The 20,349-nt window shown below is 43.3% G+C and overlaps 1 protein-coding gene across 2 annotated transcripts; it reads right to left on the bottom strand.

Annotated features, from left to right (window-relative positions):
• Positions 1–9,339: 9,339 nt before the first annotated feature.
• EQTN (equatorin) lies at positions 9,340–19,510 on the bottom strand. Of its 2 annotated transcripts, none has more exons than XM_081104251.1 (5): positions 19,469–19,510; positions 15,045–15,095; positions 13,802–13,861; positions 10,424–10,574; positions 9,340–9,936 (listed from the first exon to the last, which is right to left on the bottom strand). In XM_081104251.1, exons 2-5 carry the CDS (start codon positions 15,055–15,057, stop codon positions 9,765–9,767), a joined length of 396 nt encoding a protein of 131 aa, XP_080960377.1. In that variant the 5' UTR covers positions 15,058–15,095; positions 19,469–19,510; the 3' UTR covers positions 9,340–9,764. The 2 variants fall into 2 exon arrangements, with proteins under 2 accessions (XP_080960377.1, XP_080960376.1); XM_081104250.1 differs by lacking the exon at positions 19,469–19,510 and adding an exon at positions 17,535–19,222.
• Between the last annotated feature and the right edge of the window lie 839 nt (positions 19,511–20,349).

Genomic DNA, 20,349 nt, shown 5'->3' with positions numbered 1-20,349 from the left:
AACTATAAATGCCTCAACATTAGCAGTTAAAGGGAAATAATGTTTAGCTTCCAAAAAGCTGAGAGAGAGAGAGAGAGAGAGAGAGAGAGAGAGAGAGAGAGAAGAAACCAGTGAACACATGTGTATCTGACTCTGGGCCCTAGGAAGGACATAAATCCCTTTTGAACCTGCATATCTGCAATGCTCCACAAAAGCACAAGTCCTGATTTTGAGGTTAGAAGTTAATTTTAGTGAATAGGTGAATTTGAAAATACAGAATCTGCAAATAAGGTGGATGACCTTAATTTATGGGTAAAAGGCTATGCAATAACAATATGTCTATTTTAAAAATATATATATTTTATTGATTTTTTACAGAGAGGAAGGGAGAGGGCTAGAGAGTTAGAAACATCAATGAGAGAGAAGCATCGATCAATTGCCTCCTGTACACCCACTACTGGGGATGTGCCTGCAAGTAAGGTACATGCCCTTGACTGGAATTGAACCTGGGACCCTTCAGTCCCCAGGCCAACGCTCTATCCAGTGAGCCATACCGGTTAGGGCACCAATATGTCTATTTTTAATGAAAATGTTAGATAATGTGGGGAAAAAAATAAAGGATGTGGAAAATGCTTATTAAGTAGGAATCAATTTACTGACTGCCCACATGTGCCCCCTGGTGGTTGACAGGACATAAGTACCAGAATACACAAGAAATGGCAAGGTATGGACTGTAACGTGTGGAGAAAGAGAGGCACTGAGTCTAAATGACTTACATCAAACATGGCAGTGTGTGCAATTCTCTTTTTTTGGTCCATAAATATTTGGTAATACAACATATCCAATTCCATTTAATCTCCTGAAGCCTAGTGGGGAAAAGGTACAAATTATCCAATTTCAGCATAGTAAAGGCAAATTTAGCATGTTTTGTGGAGAGCCAATGCAATGCAAGGTATAAAATACTGGGCAGTTTTTTAAAAAATAATTTAATTTGGATAATTTGACAGGCATTGGTCCCCAGAAAAGATTGTTCTAAGTTGGGAAATCAAAAGTCACTGTATGTAACATCATCTGGAACTGTCAAGTCTGCAAGACACTGGATGGCCAAAAACCAGGGTTTTTGCCTTGTCCTTCCAATTCAGGGTGAGGCGAAAGTAGGTTTACAGTTGTTCATATGCAAAGTAATACAACAATTAATCAATAATAACATAAGAAAGTGTTCAGCGTACTCACAACTGTAAACCGACATTTCCTCACCCTATATATTATTATCAATCACAAGTATTAGAATACATATATTATATGCACGTTACACTATATATATTCTATAGAGTTTAGATATATAGAGACTATGTATTTAAGGGAGACCCCCTTAGATTTAGAAAAATGATTAAAAAAAAATTTGACCAACCTGCTTAGCATTCTCTCCCTCACAAGCTCCATTGTCTGTGACCTCAGGGAAAATTCAAAGACATTCCTCCATAGCATCAGCAGCAGCAGAGGGAGTGTCTTCAGTAAGCTCTGCGTCAAAATCAGATTTTGCTGAAGAGATCTGGGGTTGGCTTTGTGAACAGCGACATTCACTTTCTTCTTTTTGAGTACCATCAATTGTTTTTAGATGTTTTTTGCTCTTTGGATAACTTTCATTATGCTTTTCATTCTGTATTTCTTTGCCACTGAGAGATGCACAAGATACACTTTCTTCTGAAATACAAATATGCTTTTTATCACCCATCTTAGAAATGTGGTTTATGACACCACACAAGTTTATGTTACGTTTAATACCTAGTGAGGTTTCCACGAGTGATTTGGGTGGTTCTGATTTGTTACCATCATCATCTATTTGTATCGTTAGCTGGGTTTTATCTATGTTTTCCTCTTGTAATTTGAAGCGTTCTCTCCTCTGGGGACGTTATATGTATTCTTTCATCCATATTCTGATGTTTGAAGCCTCAATTGGTTTAGATTTCTTAGAAGTAGGCATGGTGGAAGGTACAGCTAGCACCAGGTCACCTTCATGAGAATCTTGAAGATTTATTTTAATTCTTATTGGTGAAACAGAAGGCCCTTGGCTCTCCAGGGACTTGTGACAATTTCAGTTGCAGATATATTACAGTGGTGGAAGTCTGCGTTTCAGCCTCATCCTGCTTGGCTCCAGATGCCCCCAGCAGCCCTGTGGAATAACTGAGCGAGGGATCGTCTTCAAGGCCTGTCGTTGGACATCCATGATTGACTCTCTTTGTTCTTTGATGGCTCATTCCTCCTCTCCTTTGGAAGAGGGTTATGTTCAGGAAAATTGTGTCTCACATTTGAGCCACTCGAGGAGGCCAGAGGGCTTCGTGGTAGCTCTTTAAGCATTAAAGAGAACTCCAGGAGTTTCTTCTGCTTTTCTCTAAGACTATTAAAGTTAGTCTTGACTGACTTCATTCCTCTGTCCTTTTCAATTCTTCCAGAGCTGTGCCTACTGTCGTCAACAGAAGGGGAGTTTTGTTTTACCTTTAAAAAAAATCACACAAGAGGAGGAACCAAGATGGTGGCATAGGTAAACACCTAAACTTGCTGTCTCGCACAACCACATCAAAACTACAACTAAAAGACAAAACAGATATCATCCAGAACCATGGGAAGGCTGGCTGAGTGGAAGTCCGACAACTAGAGGGAAAGAGAAAAGCACATCTAGACTGGTAGGAGGTGTGGAGGTGCGGAAGAGTGGAGGTATAGAGGTGTGAGCAGAAATGGGCTGGCAACTGGGTACGCTGTGGTCTTTTTCATTGGGGAGGGACATACAAACTCCTGACTGCTCTGAACTCCAGTTCTGGGTGAGACTCTGGAGACCCAGACTCATAAGGGGAGAATCTCACTGGACTGTCTGGCATCTGGCCGGATCATGAGGGTGGCTTTCTCTCAGAGGTGGTCGCAGCGTTCATTGTTCCTGCACGGGGCCGCAGGACATAGAGACCCAGGGACCTATCCAGGGCAGGGCCAATGGGCAACCATCGCTGTTTACTCTTCCCTGTGATTTCCTGAGACCATGCCCCACCCAATTTACAACCCCACCCAAGCTGTGTGCAGACGCATTTGCATATGAATGGCCTGGCCTTTTGCAACCTAACCTAACAAACTGCAGCTGGGTCAAAGAACACCAGAGCTTCCAAAAGAAGGACTAATGCTCCTCAGCAGCCTGCATTGCTTCATAGCTGTGCCTCATCTGGGCACCTTCAAACCCTAAACAAAGAGGAGGAATCTGCAGATCTCTCTGTAGCTCCTGCTGGGTGGCCTTAGGCAGTGGTGGACTTTGCACCTCCTTGGAGATCCAAGAGCCAATGTGCCCAGTGGTCAAAGTGAGACCACACCAGATTACAACTCTTCAGATCCATAAAAGACACACTCAGGGGGCAGACTCAGTGAGCACAAAAGCCCCACTGAAGCAAGTCCTGCTCCATAAGGGTGTCTCCAGCACAGCAGTTTTCCCATTGTAGACACAACTGGTCCTCACAGCCAATTGGTCTGGAGGTTAATTCCTCCCAGTGATACCAACAGCAATCAAGGCTTAACTACAACAAGACTGTGCACACAACCCACAAGGGGATGCACCAAGAGCATCCACCTCAGGTGACTGGGGAGGCTGAGCCACTGGGCCCTATAGGGCACCTAGCACACAAAGCCACTCTATCAACACAGGGAAGCAACCAAAATGGGGAGACAAAGAAACATGTCACAAATGAAAGCAATGGAGGAAAGCAAACTACTGGATATAGAGTTCAAAACCATGGTTACAAGGTTACTCAAGAATCTTCTAGAAACCTCCGAAAAATTTAGTGAGACCCTCAAGGATATGAAAAAGGACCAATTAGAAATTAAGCATACACTGACTGAAATAAAGAATAATATACAGAGATCCAACAACAGACTACAGGATCCCAAGAATCAAGGCAAAGATTTGAAATACGAAGAAACAAAAAACACCCAACCGGAAAAGCAAAATGAAAAAAGAATCCAAAAATACGAAGATAGTGTAAGGAGCCTCTGGGACAGCTTCAAGCGTACCAACATCCAAATTATAGGGGTGCCAGAAGAAGAGAGAGAGCAAGATATTGAAAACCTATTTGAAGAAATAATGACAGAAAACTTCCCCTACCTGGTGAAAGAAATAGACTTACAAGTCCAGGAAGTGCAGAGAACCCCAAACAAAAGGAATCCAAAGAGGATCACACCAAGATACATCATAATTAAAATGCCAAGGGCAAAATACAAAGAGAGAATATTAAAAGCAGCAAGAGAAAAACAGTTACCTACAAGGGAGTACCCATACGACTGTCAGCAGATTTCTCAACAGAAACTATGCAGAAGGGAGTGGCAAGAAATATTCAAAGTGATGAATAGCAAGAACCTACAACCAAGATTACTCTATCCAGCAAAGCTATCATTTAGAATTGAAGGTCAGATAAAGAGCTTCATAGATAAGAACAAGCTAAAGTTCATCACCGCCAAACCAGTATTATATGAAATGCTGAAGGGTATTCTTTAAGAGGAAGAAGAAGAAAAAGGTTAAGATAAAAATTATGAACAACAAAGTTCAAGTGAATAATAAATATGATGAACAGAATAAATTGGTGAATATAATAGAATCAGGGGCATAGAAAGGGAGTGAACTGACAATTCTCGGGGAAAAGGGGGTATGGGGAGTGTGGGAAGAGATTGAACAAAAATCAAACACCTATGGACGAGGAAAATGGTGGGGGAGGGAAGGAGTAAGGGCATGGGGGGGTGGGAACCGGGTAGAGGGGAGCTATGGGGAGAAAAAAAGAGGAACAACTGTAATAATCTGAACAATAAAGACTTATTTAAAAAAAAATCACACAAGATGAAATGCAGACTCCAGGATAGCCTGAACAAGTGGTTTTCTATCATTAACTCTTTGGAACCCAGCTTTAAACACAGGGAGCTGTTTACTATCAGCTCTTAGAAGGAGAAGTCAATGACCATCACTGTTGAAGCCTTTCAAACGTCTAGCAGCTCAGTGGTCGGCAAACTGCGGCTCGCGAGCCACATGCGGCTCTTTGCCCCCTTGAGTGTGGCTCTTCTACAAAATACCGACTTCTGCGCATGGGCCACGAAGTTTCAATCGCACTGTACGTGAGCGCCTGCACGTGGTATATTGTGGTATTTTGTGGAAGAGCCACACTGAAGGGGCCAAAGAGCCGCATGTGGCTCGCGAGCTGCAGTTTGGCGACCACGGGTCTAGCTCATTCCCATGACTAATTAAAGCACACTCGTGCCTTATCACTGTACAGCAGTGGGACAGGTCAGGCTTATACATAATTATTGAACTGTGTCAAATGTGACATAGATTGTATATACACTACTCACCTTACTATTTACCAAACACTGACAATTTGGAAACAATTCAAATTGCTGAATGCCTCTTACACAGAACTATTATTTAAAGCAGCAGTCTTTTAACTTAGTGGTCCCAACATTCTAAGGTCCCCAATATTATAGAATGCCTCGAACACAAAATAAAACAAAACACATACCCCTACCTACCAACAAACATTAACAAATCAACAAGTAAAACTAAACTCCAGCCCAGCCGGTGTGGCTCAGTGGTTGAGCATCAACCTATGAACCAGGAGGTCACCGTTTGATTCCTGGTCAGGGCACATGGCCGGGTTGTGGGCTTGATTCCCAGTAGGAGGCGTGCAGGAGGTAGCCGACCAAGGATTCTCTCTAGCATTGATGCTTCTATCTCTCTCTCCCTCACCCTTCCTCTCTGAGATCGATAAAAACACATTAAAAAGAAAACAAACTAAACCCCAGGGGTAGAAAGGGCTCCTTCCTTTCCACCTCTTCCCTCTTTCCAAGATAAGCCTTCCTGTATCGATTATGGGGTAATTACACACTTTTCCCTTCTCCCAAACAAGAGATTTCAGATATGAGGTGTGGTCCAAATTATGCTTTCTAAAACTCTGAATTTACCTTAGATAACTTTCATGTTTGGATAACACACATGTGCTTCCTCTTTACACAATGCGCTTTCTCCTGGCTTGATAGCATTTTAATTTATCATTCATTTTCTACTAAGACACGAACTCCATTGAAATCCAGAAGAAAGTGTGTGACAAGGTGTATGGCATTTTGATGGAGGAGGGAGAAGGGGGCGAGCAGGCACAAGGACAATGATCCCAGATCCAAACATAAACGTCTGGCTCTCATTTCTCTTTAAATAAACCTGGGAAGGGAAGTCAGTTCCGGATAATCAGCCAGAATTGCTTTCTGGCAAACGCTGGGTTTATTTGGCTGCCATGATTCAGAGAGGGCCGCGTAAGCAGTGCTCCGGGGTGCGATTGGGGGAGAGCGATTATGCTTTTCCTCCATTTCACAAGTTTAAAAGTTTTGCTTCTCAGCAGCTGGATTCGGAGGGCTAATTGTGACGCTGGAAGGCACACTCAGAGTCTCCGCTCAGGCTAGCGGCGATGGAACAGCGCCTTCCGATTTACAATGACTCCCTGCCCAGCCTGGGTCCGCCCCCTCCTTTCCACCAAAGCACAGGAAGCCCTTACTGACAACCCCACGCAAACCGTAGGAGGCCACGCACGCACGCATCTTACCAGCTCTGCTGCGCACCCTTCCAGGACCCTTGCTCCCAGGAGCTGGCAAACGCTGGTCCTTAGAGGAGCATGCACCCCCTCGCGCACCCGCAGAGCGGGGCAGCTGAGCAGAGCTTTCAGCTGCTCCTGGGGGAACGCCCTGTTCTCCCACCTAAAGAGACGCCTTGGGGCAGGGAGCCCACCCAACCATCTTCCCAACACCCCTGGGACGCCCCTCCCCGGGTTTCAGGAACTGGGCGACCCCCCCCCTCCCCCATAAGGTCATCGAAAAATGCCCCTAAACAGAACCCCATGGCACCCTCACTGCTCGGCGCCTCTCAGAACACACTCTCAGTGGGAAGGTCAAGGAAGGAGGGACCAGGGACTCGCCCCCGGTGTGAGGCCGGGAGGAGACTCGCGGGGACCCTGGAACAGCCGCTCTGGGACTTGCCCTGAAGTAGTTCAGGAAGGGAAACGTGGACATCCCTGTGTGAGGGCTGGGCAAGAGCAGGTTATGGGCGTCAGAGAAAGGAATAGGAGGGTGTTCAGAATGGGGGAGACACGGACAGGTTCCAGAGGGGTGTATGTCCTTCCCCGGTCAGGGGAACCTGCTCAGGAAATGCAGGCTTAGCCACGGAATAGGAGGTCAGCAGGGACCCAATGAGAGGACGACCCCTCCACTCTCTCCAGCCTGGGCTGCACGACCCTCCGGCTTCCACACCAGCGAAGTGGGGAGCAGATCTTGGTCACCAGCAAGGTCCCTCCCCACCCCAGTACCTGGACCACACTTCACAATGGGCCGTGCAAGCATGCCCGCTGAGGATAACAAGCCAATTTTAAAAAACAGTTATCATTTCTCTTAGCCATTTTAGCCAGAATAATGCTGTCATGACGAACTTGCTCACTCTACAATACTTGAGCACTGGAGACAAGTTATATGATTCAAACGTGACTATTACACCTATTTCCTACGAAGTCCTGGCACTTCCCAAGAATGGGAATGGTTGGTAGTCACCCCTCCCCCGCCCTCCTGCCAGTCTTCCCACCAGCCCTTTCTCACCCACAGACTCCACAAGGCTTTCGGCACCTGCAAGCAGCTGCAACCGCTTGCCTCGCTCCGTCCCCACTGCGTTTCTCGGGGCGGAAGGGCTTGGAAAATGACAAGAGTAACCCGCAGAGGGTAGCACGGACTATTGGTCAAGGCTACCACCACCGGCTCAGAATTATGGGTATTATTAGCAAGATCAGGACAAAGCGAGCACCTGCCCTGACACCTCTTATTCTGAAGGGGACCATCTTATATGGCCCGTGGCTACTCAGAGGCGGAGCTTCGGAGCTTCCCCAGCCAATAGTGAGGCTGCGGTGAGGTCGGGAGAGAAAGTGGGGATGAGCAATGATGCTAAGAATGGGTGGTAGGCCTGGCGGCACCTGGGTGTGAAGTGTGTGTCTGTCCTCAGCTGGAGGGAAGGAAAACAATTCTCCGGCAGCTGAAAGAACTCCCGAATTAAGGAGCCTCCTGCCTTCTGGAGGCAGGGCCTGCCTTGCTCCTGGACAACTTCCTTTGAATTTTGTTAAAAATTGGACTGTTAACCTTCGTGGATCACGAAACCTCAGTTTGGAAGCACATGTTAGCTTTGCCTCTCTCACATGATCTTGGTTTTTGTTTCTTGAGCTGTAAAAGAAACTTGCCTTTCCTAGGGGAGTAGAGGTCAGTGTGATGTAAAATACAAAGTGTCTCCAATACAGTAGGTGAGAATTTAGGACAATGAAACCTGTCGTAAGTTCTCCTCCTCTTTCCAGTCCACACATATCCACACATACCTACCTGATCCAGGCCCCTGAAATCCTTCCAGGCGAAACTGACTCACAAAAGGGAAAACATGTCCCCATTCCATTGGTCTTCTTTGTAAATTGCAATACCCCTGGGGTTATTAGGGCTGCATAAGTCACTAATAAGCTAAATTAGTCTTTGAGATGTTTTTCTTTTCTTCTAATAGAGCAGGGGTGGGGAACCTTTTTTTCTGCCAAGGGCCATGTGGATATTTATATCATCATTTGGGGGCCATACAAAATGATCAACTTAAAAAATCAGCCTGCTATATTTGGTCAAACATTTAAGTAACTCACTCCTAAGGCCTTGGCAGGGGCAGACCCAATGATTTCTCGGGCCTTAAACAGCCTGCGGCCGGACGTTCCCCACCCCTGCAATAGAGCATGGTGAGGCAGGATCCCTGGGGGAGGAGAGAAGGAAGGGCCTTTCAGCTCTAAAAGGCTCGGGTCCATGAATCCCCTTTAAGAGGTTACGTGCTGGGCCTCCTACCTTTCTCTTCGCTGGTACACCATGTTGTCTCAAATGTTTATGGAAACTTTAGAAATGGGAGGGAAAATAATTTATTTTTCTTACTGTTTGTCTCAGGGGCGCAGCCCTGATGGCTTTTAAACAATTCAAGAGTGCTAGGAGTCTTTTGTATTAATTTAGTTTCATCTCTTGATATGGCACAACTGTTTTGCCAGTAAAACATACAGGTGTATTCTTTTAGCTTTGGTGGTGGGAGGGGCACAGGTCATGGTGATAGACCTGAAAGTCCTCAAAATGCCCTCAGGTAAGGTAAATAGGTATGTAAGACCTCATTTAAATATTAAACAGCCTTGCCCTGGCCAGGTGGCTCAGTTGAAGCATCCTCCTTAGGTTGCGGGTTCAATTCCCTAATTGGGGCATATGTGGGAGGCAACCATTCAATGTTTCTCTCTCACATTGATGTTTCTCTCTCTCTCTCTCTCTCTCTCTCTCTCTCTCTCTCTCCCCCCCCCCCTTCCTCTCTCACTAAAAATCAATTAAAATAAAATAAGCAGGCAAGCAAGCAAGCAAACAACAACAACAAAAAAACATACCTTGGGTGAGGATTAAAAATGAAACAGCCTAGAGTGAATACGTTTCATAAGTCACTTTCTAGGATTATTTTTACTTGATGAGTTTTCCACACCTTAAATGATCTCCTTTTATTTTTCCATTAATTTTTATAACCGTGAGAATTTTATTGAACACGTCCTCCTTTTAAGACGCCAGAAAAATGTAAACGTCTCAGCAGAGTTTCTAAATCATGACATCCGTGTGATTCACAAAGAAAGATATTTTTTTTATGACACAAAACTAAAGTTCTCTATTTATCAGTGGGAACATCGCCACTCTGAGGTCTAACGCATGTATTCATTCGAGGTTGTCATGCCCATTCCTGGGTCCAAAAGGGTGCTGCTCTGCGGGCTCCTAGAGAAGGATGTGTCTGAGACGCCCTGGGCCGGCTGGAAGTAGGACAGCGATGCCAGCTCGGGGTGGACGGAGTACTGACGCTCAAGTTGCTTGTTATAACTGAAAAGAGAAAACATACCTCAGTAATTGTGGTAAGTGACGTACGTCTGCAGCGCAACTCAAAACGGTATCACAAAAGTTAAAACAGTGTATGGATTCTGTCCCATCTATCGCTGACTTGGTAGCACGCTATGTAAAGGAATGAACACTGTCGGGCCCTAAGCAGGTGTGCCATTTAGAACAGAGTCGTGGCCCTTCTGTTCCAAGGCCCTCAACAAAGGATGCCAACCAGATGCTCGCTACCCCTCCCAGTTGAGTAGGATGGTTTCTATTTCTAGAGGATGATTTTAAAATATCGGGGACCTGTTTAAAGAGGGCATTCCCTCAGAGACAGCCAGGCTTCTTTCTGAGTCAGGGAAATGTGGCCAACGGAATAGCGTGCGCATACATTTGGGAGTCACATTTCCGGACCGTCTGCTAGAGAGGCGGCTGGGAGCTTCGCAGGTGCGTGTCCCAGACCAGACCCTCCGGAGGTCTGTGGACTTACGTGGTCTTCAGCTTGTACAGCAAGGCGCTAGATGATGCCAGGAGGACGGTGAAGAGGAGGAGGGTGAGCAGGGAGATGCCCAGCATTAGTTTTAACTTGTCATCCTGTGTTGCTGCCCCCTGGTCTTCACTTGTCGCGTTCAAATCAGAGCCTGAGGAGAGAGAACATGCAACGAAAAGGGTCCTTGTGTCTCGCAGGGTTGGTTTTCTGCAGGGGAAGGATTACAAAGCCCCTGCAGGCCTTCCACCCTCGGGAGCAGTCACAGCCACAGCCACAGCCACTCTCCTGCCCTCGGGCAACGCAAGGAGAGGCTGTGGTGGCCCTGTACTCCTGACTTTTCCCGTGTCGCCTTCCCAGCGGTCATGAGAAGCTGTCTATAGCTCCATTTCACAGGATCCCAGAGTGCGTGAATTTGCCATGGCACGGAGCCAGTAAATGCCAAAATCTGGTTTCAAACCCAGGTTACTGGTATTAAAATGTGTATGCAGCAGACTTCCTCTCCGACTAGTAAAATCCAGTTCACGACTCTACAGCGATTACTACTGACAATATGGACTTACACACATCCCTCAAAAGAAAAAGATGCAGTTCTCCTATTGGGACATGCATTGATTTTTCTTTTCAGCTACAAGGAGGGTGTACCAGATGCTTTCTCCATGAGGCTTAAGAACTGAACTTGCCACTTTATTACTGAGAAGTGGAAACTTACCTCACTTTCCAAACTAAGTTCTATAATAAAGATATGTCCAGATCCAGATATGTCAGGTCATTTTACTAAATCTATTAATGGAAATATAACCTTGCTGTCAAATTTTTATTTTTTAAATATGTCTGACTTAATATTTGTATACTTAATTTATATAATGATGACTTTGCATGACCATGTTGGTATTTCTCCCCTTTACCCCAACATCCTCCCCAAAGTTTGAAAGGCTTTCATTATTTTCCAGATAATGTTGTTTTGGTAATAAGCCATGACAAGCTCCATGTCTCTATTCTCTGATTTAAAAAAATTGCAATTGTCAGAGTGGAGCGAACAGTGTACAGTTACCAAAGACTGAGATTTTGACTTTGAGGCAGAGTACTTTGGGAATAATCAAACAAATGTTAAAATGGACCATGCTCCTGAATTGCTTTGCTACTCCTTAAAAGGGCTTTTGTAAAGAGCTGTGCTTACAGTACATCTTGTTTGTCAAGGTGATGGTCCAAACCAGAGAAGGGTTTGGAGTTCCTGGCCGCTGGAAATTACGCACACTCCCACTGCCTCAGTTTCCCCATCTGTAAAATGGGGGTAATGCCAACGTCACAGAGTTGCTGTGAGGACGGACATAATAATGTCTGTGAAGCACTGGCATGTAGCATGTACTCAGTATGTGGTTAAAAAAATCAATCATGCTCAATTGATTTAATTACTTGAAAAGACAATATTTCTCAAGTGGCCCAGCATTTGTCATTCCTCCATCTAGCTCTTCTGAACAAAGATGCCTCCCTCCATTTTCTTGAAGCTCTGAAAGCAAGAGGCTGTACCCGTCACATAATCCAGGGCAGAACTGGTGTGACAGGCCTAAGATAGAGGACCAGATGCAACTTCTTTTCAATGCTTTATTTGCAAGACAGATGTTTGAGGGGCAGTAATATATTGCCTTGTCATGAGTGTTTTCATTCAAATCAGGCGTTACTGTACTCATGTAAATATAATTAACCCATTAATGAAAGTTACTGCATTTAAAAGCAGAAATTCTCTCATTCATTGCTGGGGAGGATGCAAAATGGTGTAGCCACTTTGGAAGACAGTTTGGTAGTTTCTTACAATGCTAAGCATAGTCTTACCATACAACCGTCAAGCGCAATCGCTTGGCACTCAAATGAGTTGAAAATGTATGTGCACACAAAAACCTACACCTGAATGTTTATAGTAGATGTATTCATTGTTGCCAAAACTTGGGAGCAATCAAGATGTCCTTCAGTAGGTGACTGGATAAGCAAACTGGGACATCCATACGAAGGAATATTATTCAGTGATGGAAAGACATGAACTTCCAAGCCATGGAAACCTACGGAGGAATCTTATGTGCATACTAGAGGCCCAGTGCACAAAATTCATGCACTCAGGGGGAGGGGGTTCCTTAGTCCAGCCTGCATGCCCTCTCGCAGTCTGGGAGCCCTCAGGGGGTGTCTGACTGATGACTGACTCCTGGGGAGCAAGCCTAAGCCATCAGTCGGACATCCTCAGTGCTGCCGCTGCACTTGCCAGCCATGAGCCTGGCTTCTGACTGAGAAGAGCTCCCCCTGTGGGAGTACACTGACCATCAGGAGGCAGCTCCTGCATTGAGCATCTGCCCCCTGGTGGTCAGTGCATGTCATAGCAATGGGTCTTTCTGCAGTTCGATTGGCATATTAGCCTTTTATTATATAGGCTTACTAAGCGAAAGAAGCAAGTCTAAAAAGGCTACGTACTGTATGTCTCCAAACTTACGACATTCTGGAAAAGGCAAAAGAATAGACAATGAAAATGTCAGTGGTTGTCAGCAGCTGGGCGAGGGAGAGGTGGACAGATGGAGTACAGGTGATTTTTAGGGCAAGGAAACTATTCTTTTTAAAAAATATATATTTTATTGATTTTTTTACAGAGAGAAAGGGAGAGGGATAGAGAGTTAGAAACATTGATCAGCTGCCTCCTGCACACCTCCTACTGGGGATGTGCCCACAACCAAGGTACATGCCCTTGACTGGAATCAAACCTGGGACCTTTCGGTCCACAGGCTGACGCTCTATCCACCGAGCCAAACCAGTTAGGGCAAGGAAAATATTCTTTATGGTACTGTAATGGTGGACATGTGACATCTGCATTTGTTAAAACCCATAGATTTAGAACACAAAGAGTGGGCCTGGGTGTAACTATGGGCTTTACTGTAGTTAATAATGCATCCACATTGGCTCATAAATGATAAATACGGTGCCACATTAATACAAAGTGTTAATAAGTGGGAAAACTGAGCAGGGGAATATATGAGAACTCTATAATTTCTGTTCACTTTTCCTGTAAGCCTAAAATCACTCTGAAAACAAAGTCTGTTCATTAAAAAAGCAAACTGCATTCTATACTTTTTTCACTTGCCTACTCCATTTGGTTTATCTGAGTCAGGAACAGAAGTTACAAAACAGGAAGACAGAAATAAATAGGTATGTGCAGTACTGTAACTGGAGAGCATGCTTGAAATCCGCAACTTTCACAAAAAAGGAGTGTGTGCTCTGCTACCATGTTAGCCTTCACACTCCCCTCTGACATACACCTCACCAGAAAACAGTCCCCCCACGCAGGCCTACAATGTATGCCGGCACGTATGTGTTCATTTCATTGAAGTATTTTGTTCTTACTTGGAATTGCTTGGAATAATTGATCTCTTGCTTCTTCCTCCGGCACTGTTTCATTTAAAACTGTTAAAACAATAAATTGGTGTTATGGGAAACAAAATTCACTTACTAACATTGTGTGCGTGTGTAATATCTACAATTTATTCTCATTTATTCATGCTAGTTATTTTTATAATATAGAGGAAATACAGGGTTAGGATCCTGCGAGGTCACAACATTTCCACCCACCAATCAATGCAAAGCCCTGTTTTATGTGTGTTTATGTTTAAAGACACTTTATTTTAGTACATATGGCTGATTCATTACATTGAACTCACAGCCAACTCCTGCACTATAACTCCCGCTAAACAAAGCTTATCTAACACACATTTTCTCCATAAGGTACATCACAGCCGTCTTGTGCTTAGGGACACTAACCAGTATTTGAATGCTATACGTGGGGGCCATTTTAAATAGCACAATCACCCACAGAAAACACGGAATACATGTTGCATGAAATAGGCCACAAAAATGACACGTATTTACAGTCTGAGAGCTGAAAAAAGAAGGCGGAATGCAGCCTTTTTCCACCTCAGCTAGGCATGTGAGCAACGGGCAATTAAAATGTTTTGCTGCTCTGAGCATGTCTGCACATGACTGCAAAATGTTCTAGTATTGCTTTGGGGGTTACAAATCTTAGGTGTTGGTAAATTCTCAAATACAGAATATGCAAATATTGAAGATTGACTGAATATGGCATATGTCTTACATTTCTATTGCATGCATATATGTGTGTGATATTACATTTATATATGTGTGCATCTACAGTAAACATGTAATACATATATGATATGTGCATTATATTTATAATGCATGCTTAACTATGATGTATACATTCATTTTATGCATGCATATATTTTGATAGGTACTTTGCATTTATTCATACATCTCCACGTGCTTAGGTGCATGCTGCTCCTAACACAAAGAGGGGCTATATTGGGCAAGAGCCTTATTTAAACTTTTTAATCTTAAAAAAATTGATTGCAACATTTGTAGGTGCATGAAACTTTTGGGAGGAGAATCAGAAAAAGCGAAACACTTGATCAACCTTCTGGATGTGTTTTGCATTTACATGTGATGATGGCAGCAAAATGTTGACATTTATTCTTAGTATTGGAACTATTTACATTGATCTTGGCTTTCTTACATAAGATTTTGGGACAGAAAAGAAATCGTTTTCCCAGTTACCTAACTACTATGACTTTACCTTTAGCTAACATTGTCCAAAATGCAGGCTCATTTGGAACCTCGGTTGTTTCTGTTTAAAAAACAAAATAGAACAGTTTGACAAAATAAGGTAATTTGGCTTTAGTAAATTTGTGTCAGAACATTCACTCATTCACTTGCTAGTTTAGTCATGTAATAGTTCCACCTTGAGCTCCTACCATGTACCAGACCTGCAGTTGGCACTGAAGCGACAGAAATGAACACCAGTCTTAATGGTCAAGAAACACACTCGCTTTTGAAAGCAGACAGGAATCACTGCTTATTATGTTGTAGGATAAGGAGGGCGTTAAAGGAAACGCACGGATGGTATTCATGGAGGGGCCAAAATCAAGTTGCAAAAGCTGGAAACCCTTCAAAGGGGAGATGGTGCTTTAATACAGGGGCAGAGGGCTAGACATTGCCAGGCAAACAAGTTCAGAAGGAGGTCATTCCACTGTGAGCAGACTCAGACCATAACAGGCTGGGCCAGCTCTCGGAGCTTCAGGAAGTCTGGAATGAAGAGCGTGGATGGGGCGTGTGACCAGGGAAGAGACTGAAATGTTCTTTAATGTTCAGGTCACGTCAGACTTGACTGCCCAGTTAGAGGTTAGAATGTGACCCCAAATTTAAGTAGTGAAACTTAAACTTTTACTCATAGAATGATATGCTCTAGGTATGCCTACAGTGCTGTAACTTTAAAATTTTGAATATTCTTTCTACATGGTTCTTTAGTATTTTTTTCTTCATTTACTTTTAGCAAACTAAAACTTTAGTGCAAATGACTAAAGATATTGAAGAAGTAAAATACCAGCACGATCAGATTTCTATTTTTAAACATATCAAAAGCTGATTAAAGGTTTTTATGTTTAGTGGTGTTAAAGATGCAAATGAATTTAGGGTAATCATATTAGTAACATACTTATATTGCATGAACTGGAGAAAATAGTTTCATGTAACAACAGGTCCATTGTCCTCAATTAGACCACTCACTCAAGACTTCCTGGGTTGTTATGGTTTCACAAATATTTTATAAGGGACAATATTTTTGGCAGGAAAGTAAAATGATTATTTTTTATTTTGCAGCCTCTTACTCACAACCCCACCTCCCTAAGTAATCTTAGGAAACACTAATCATTGCCTCTATGCAGAGAAAAGTTTATTTCTCGAGCAGGTAGAAATTTTTATGTAATTATTAAAAGTTATATTAAGCACTAGCCAGTTTGGCTTAGTGGATAGAGCATCGGCCTGTGGACAGAAGAGTCCTGGGTTTGAATCCAGTCAAGAACATCTACCTTGGTTTCAGGCTCCTCCCTGGCCCAGGCCCTGGTCAGGGCTGTGCAGGAGGCAACCAGTTGGTGTGTTTCTCTCACATCGATATTTCTCTTTGTCTTTCCCTCTCTCTTTCCCTCTCTCCAAAAATCAATGGAAAAATATCCTCAGGTGAGAATTTAAAAAAATTATATTAAAATGTATTAAATATTTATATATATTTATATCTTTATGTGAAATATATATGTATTTATGTTAAATATAAATACATTTAGCATAAATATATGCATAAATATAAATTTGATATATTTTATTAAAATAAAATTGTATTATAAAAAGAGCTCATTTTCTACCCCATGTCAAATACATCTGAAAATTGACCCTTAGATTTTCATGGTTTAAAATATTTTAGCGCCCTAGATGGTGTGGCCCAGCTGGCTGAGCGTCGTCCTGATTCCTGGTTAGGGCACATGCACAGATTACGGGTTTGGTCCCAGATTGGGTGCGTGTGGGAGGCAACTGATCAATGTTTATCTATTGACTAGATGCCTGGTGCACAAAATTTGTGCATGGGGTTTGGGGGGCATCCCTCAGCCCGGCCTGCACCCTCTCCAGTCTGGGATCCTGTAGGATCAGGCCTAAACCAACAGTCAGATATCCCTCTCACAATCTGGGACCTCTGGCTCCTAACCGCTCACCTGCCTGCCTGCCTGATTGCCCCTAACCCCTCTGCCTGCCTGCCTGATTGCCCCTAACTACCTCTGCCCTCCTAACTTGACCCCCTGCTAGCCTGATGGCCCCTAACCGCCTCTGACTCGGCCCCTGGCCTAAGCCTCAGTCTAGCCTCCCTTTGCAGGAGGCAACCTGGCAGATCAGGGGAAGGCGCCACCCCCATTTCCCTACTGCTGCTGCCACTGCCGGCCTGAGCCTCGGCCCTTCGCAGCTGCTGCGCCTTTGTCCGAAAGGATGTCCAGAAGGTCATCTGGAAGATGTCCACTCTAATTAGCATATTACCCTTTTATTAGTATAGATATTTCTCTCTCTTCCTCTTAAAATCAATAAAAAAATTATTTTAAAAAGATTTTAGAGTGACTTTGAACTGCAGAGTACAAGTTCTTTAAGCATGCTATTATTTTATGAAATACTCAGAGTAGTGAAACTTAAATTTTTACTCATATAATGACATGCTCCAGGTATGACTACAGTGTAGTAACTTTAGTACTTGGAATTCTTTGCATGAAGGGTTCTTCACTGGGTGTTCCAGATGTCTCATTGAGTTTATCTAGGAAGAGGGATAAGTGGGTTATCAGCATATTAAAATATTGACTCCACATCTGTGATTAGGCATATTTTTTAGCTAAAAAGTGGAACAAAGAAAAGGAGAGAGGGAAAAAAAAATCCCAGAAAGATGTTGATAATTTTTTGAGGAAACTCAAAGCAGGGGAAAGAAAAGGTAAAGTTGTTGCCTGAGGTGGGATTCATACGCCTATAGTTTTGTGGGATTCTGGCCCACAACCAGAGGTGAGGAAAGTCTACTGGATCAGACACACTGTCCCAGATGGTTCCGGCCCTCGCCTTGCAGTGATACCGTCAGCCCAGGACAGTCTGGTAAAGGAAGGCAGCATCAATTTCCTTGTAAATTGGAAACATATGCATGTTTACTACTTAAGACATAACTTTGGATATAAAGATGTGGGGCTACAAACCAAGGGTTTTCAGGCCAAGTGCCTGAATCAAGTGCATAGCTCAGGCGATCATATGTCCATCTGGACCTATGTCAGTAAGAGTGTATTTGGGGATCGTTGTGACTGGAGGACCATACTTTCCCCCATGAAGTTGGCCTGAAATTTCAGTTAACTTTGCTTAATACAGGAGTCAATCAAGTTCCATAAGCGGTACAGGCAGTCCCCCCTCGGGAGGAGTTCTACAGAGACAGAATGAATTCGGACGAAGCCTGCAAACAGCACCGTTACAGGAATCTTGGTGGCAAGAAAGGATGGAAAAAGAGATTGTTAACGGAGTTGACACTGATTCAGGCAGGACTAGAACAAGTGGCCAGAAATCCTTAAACTCTACCCTGCAACCCTCTTCATCGGTTCTGGAAAAAAGTGTCTGGACTGCTTCAGCTACTTGCCCTTGGAATTTCTGGACCAGCAGAATTATTCAAAATACTTCTGGAGATTTAATCTTGAGGGGGTGGGGGTGGGGGCTTGCTCCTCTGAAGCATCCCATCCATGTCAGCCTGTCTCCCTCTGTCAGAGCCCCGCTTAAATGGAACAACTGATCCCTATCCAACTTTCTCTGACAATCCTTTGGGGACCTGAATTGTGGGAACATAGGTTAGGGTTTTGGACTCTCTTCCCTGGTCCTCAATAAGCCATCTCCTAAGGGAATCTGAGGTACGTGGTCTGTTTTCTTCAACAGTCTCCCTATTCTGTGTCTTGTCCCAAACAACTCAAGAGCTTGTTTACTTGTAGGAGCAAAATTCCCACGAGTCAGCTGTCGCATTAGTGAATGCCCTTGAAATGTCCCCCTCTCAGTTATGTCCCAAGGTTTGAAACTGCTCAAAAATATCCCATTATTGTCATGTGGCTTTATTTACTAAGTGGGCTTACGGAGTCTGTCATTCATCAATATTGAAATGCCATTGCCAGAAACATCCTCTTTTCCCTACTGACTTCCATCCCCTTTTCCTTGTAATTCTGTTTTGTGGCTTATGTGTTTCGTAGATCTGAGCTGTCACATGCCGAGGTAATAGATGCGTTATATGCATTTGGAGATTTAATGGCCTCCAAAGTCATCTATCAAATAGTTATGCTTGGTGGAAAGGTGCAAAAGGAAGCCATGTTTGAAGCTGAAGGTATAAAGCAGAAAGGAGTAAAAATGTGGGTTGAAGAAAGACATACAATATTCTAGTCCTAAATTTAGTTATTTAGTTTTTAGTTCCATGCAAACCCAAAATAGTCTAAAAAAAATGTAAGAACCTCTCTGCCTTCAGAATTTCTCAGTGCAATAGGCACGAGTGTCCTTATTTAGGAATGAAGACTTCTGACATTAGCGCCAATAAGATCTTTTTCCTACCCAACACTCTAATGCTGTTTTGAAATATTGTTTTAAGAGATGTTCATATTTGCACTGGTGCCTTTCAATACTTACAGTTTCTTAGAGAAAAATCCACAGCAGTTGTTGCTTTCACGGATATTTCAGACTGGGAGCCAGTTGGAGTTTGGGTTGTGAACACATCTAAAAGCATAAGACAAAAGTTTTCAGCTGCCAAACAAGTTTAGACTTTCTGTTTCTTTACATTTTTCATCATATGATTTTTTTAAAGAACAGATGCAGTGACTAGTTTTTTAAAAAAAAGAATAATAAAATATTTGTGACATTCTTCATCTACAAAATAAGGAAGTGGACAAAGGTCAAAAATAAAATCTGTGGGGAAAAAAGCCAAATTAGTATCCTTTTGCTAAATGACTCTTTCTGAGAAGAAATAATTGGAGAATTTATGGAAAAACATATTTAAGTGCATAATAGGTACCAAAGTAGATTTGTCGATGTGTAATATTATCACTGTATTGACATTATCAGAAAGCCAAGTAAGGCCCGACTGCTATAGCTCAGTTGGTTGAGCGTTGTCCCATGTACTGAAGGGATGCTGGTTCGTTCCTGATCAGGGCACATGCCCAGGTTGTGGGTTGGATTCCCGATTGGGGCATATACAGAAAGCTACTTATTGATGTTTCTCTCTCTCACTTTCTCGCAAATCAATAAAAATAAATATTTTTTAGACAGGGGGGAAAAAAGCCAAGTAAGAAACACTCATTTGCATTGAATCTTCTGTTAGACTATGAAGCAGTTCCGCTTAAAAAGCATATACTTCAATAACAATCAAGGTCACCTACATACCTTCACATTGGCATATGCACAGAAAGGACCCTGCTTTCATTATTGTATGTGGAATTGGTTATAATGCAAAACTAATGGACATATCCACCTGACCCGAGTCAAATAAATTGGATAAAGATGGCTGATTAAAC

Source organism: Myotis nattereri, assembly GCF_964212035.1.
Source record: "Myotis nattereri genome assembly, chromosome: 12".
Taxonomy (NCBI): domain Eukaryota; kingdom Metazoa; phylum Chordata; class Mammalia; order Chiroptera; family Vespertilionidae; genus Myotis; species Myotis nattereri.
Note: the sequence above shows the minus strand (reverse complement) of the source record. Positions and strands in the feature narration are given on the sequence as shown.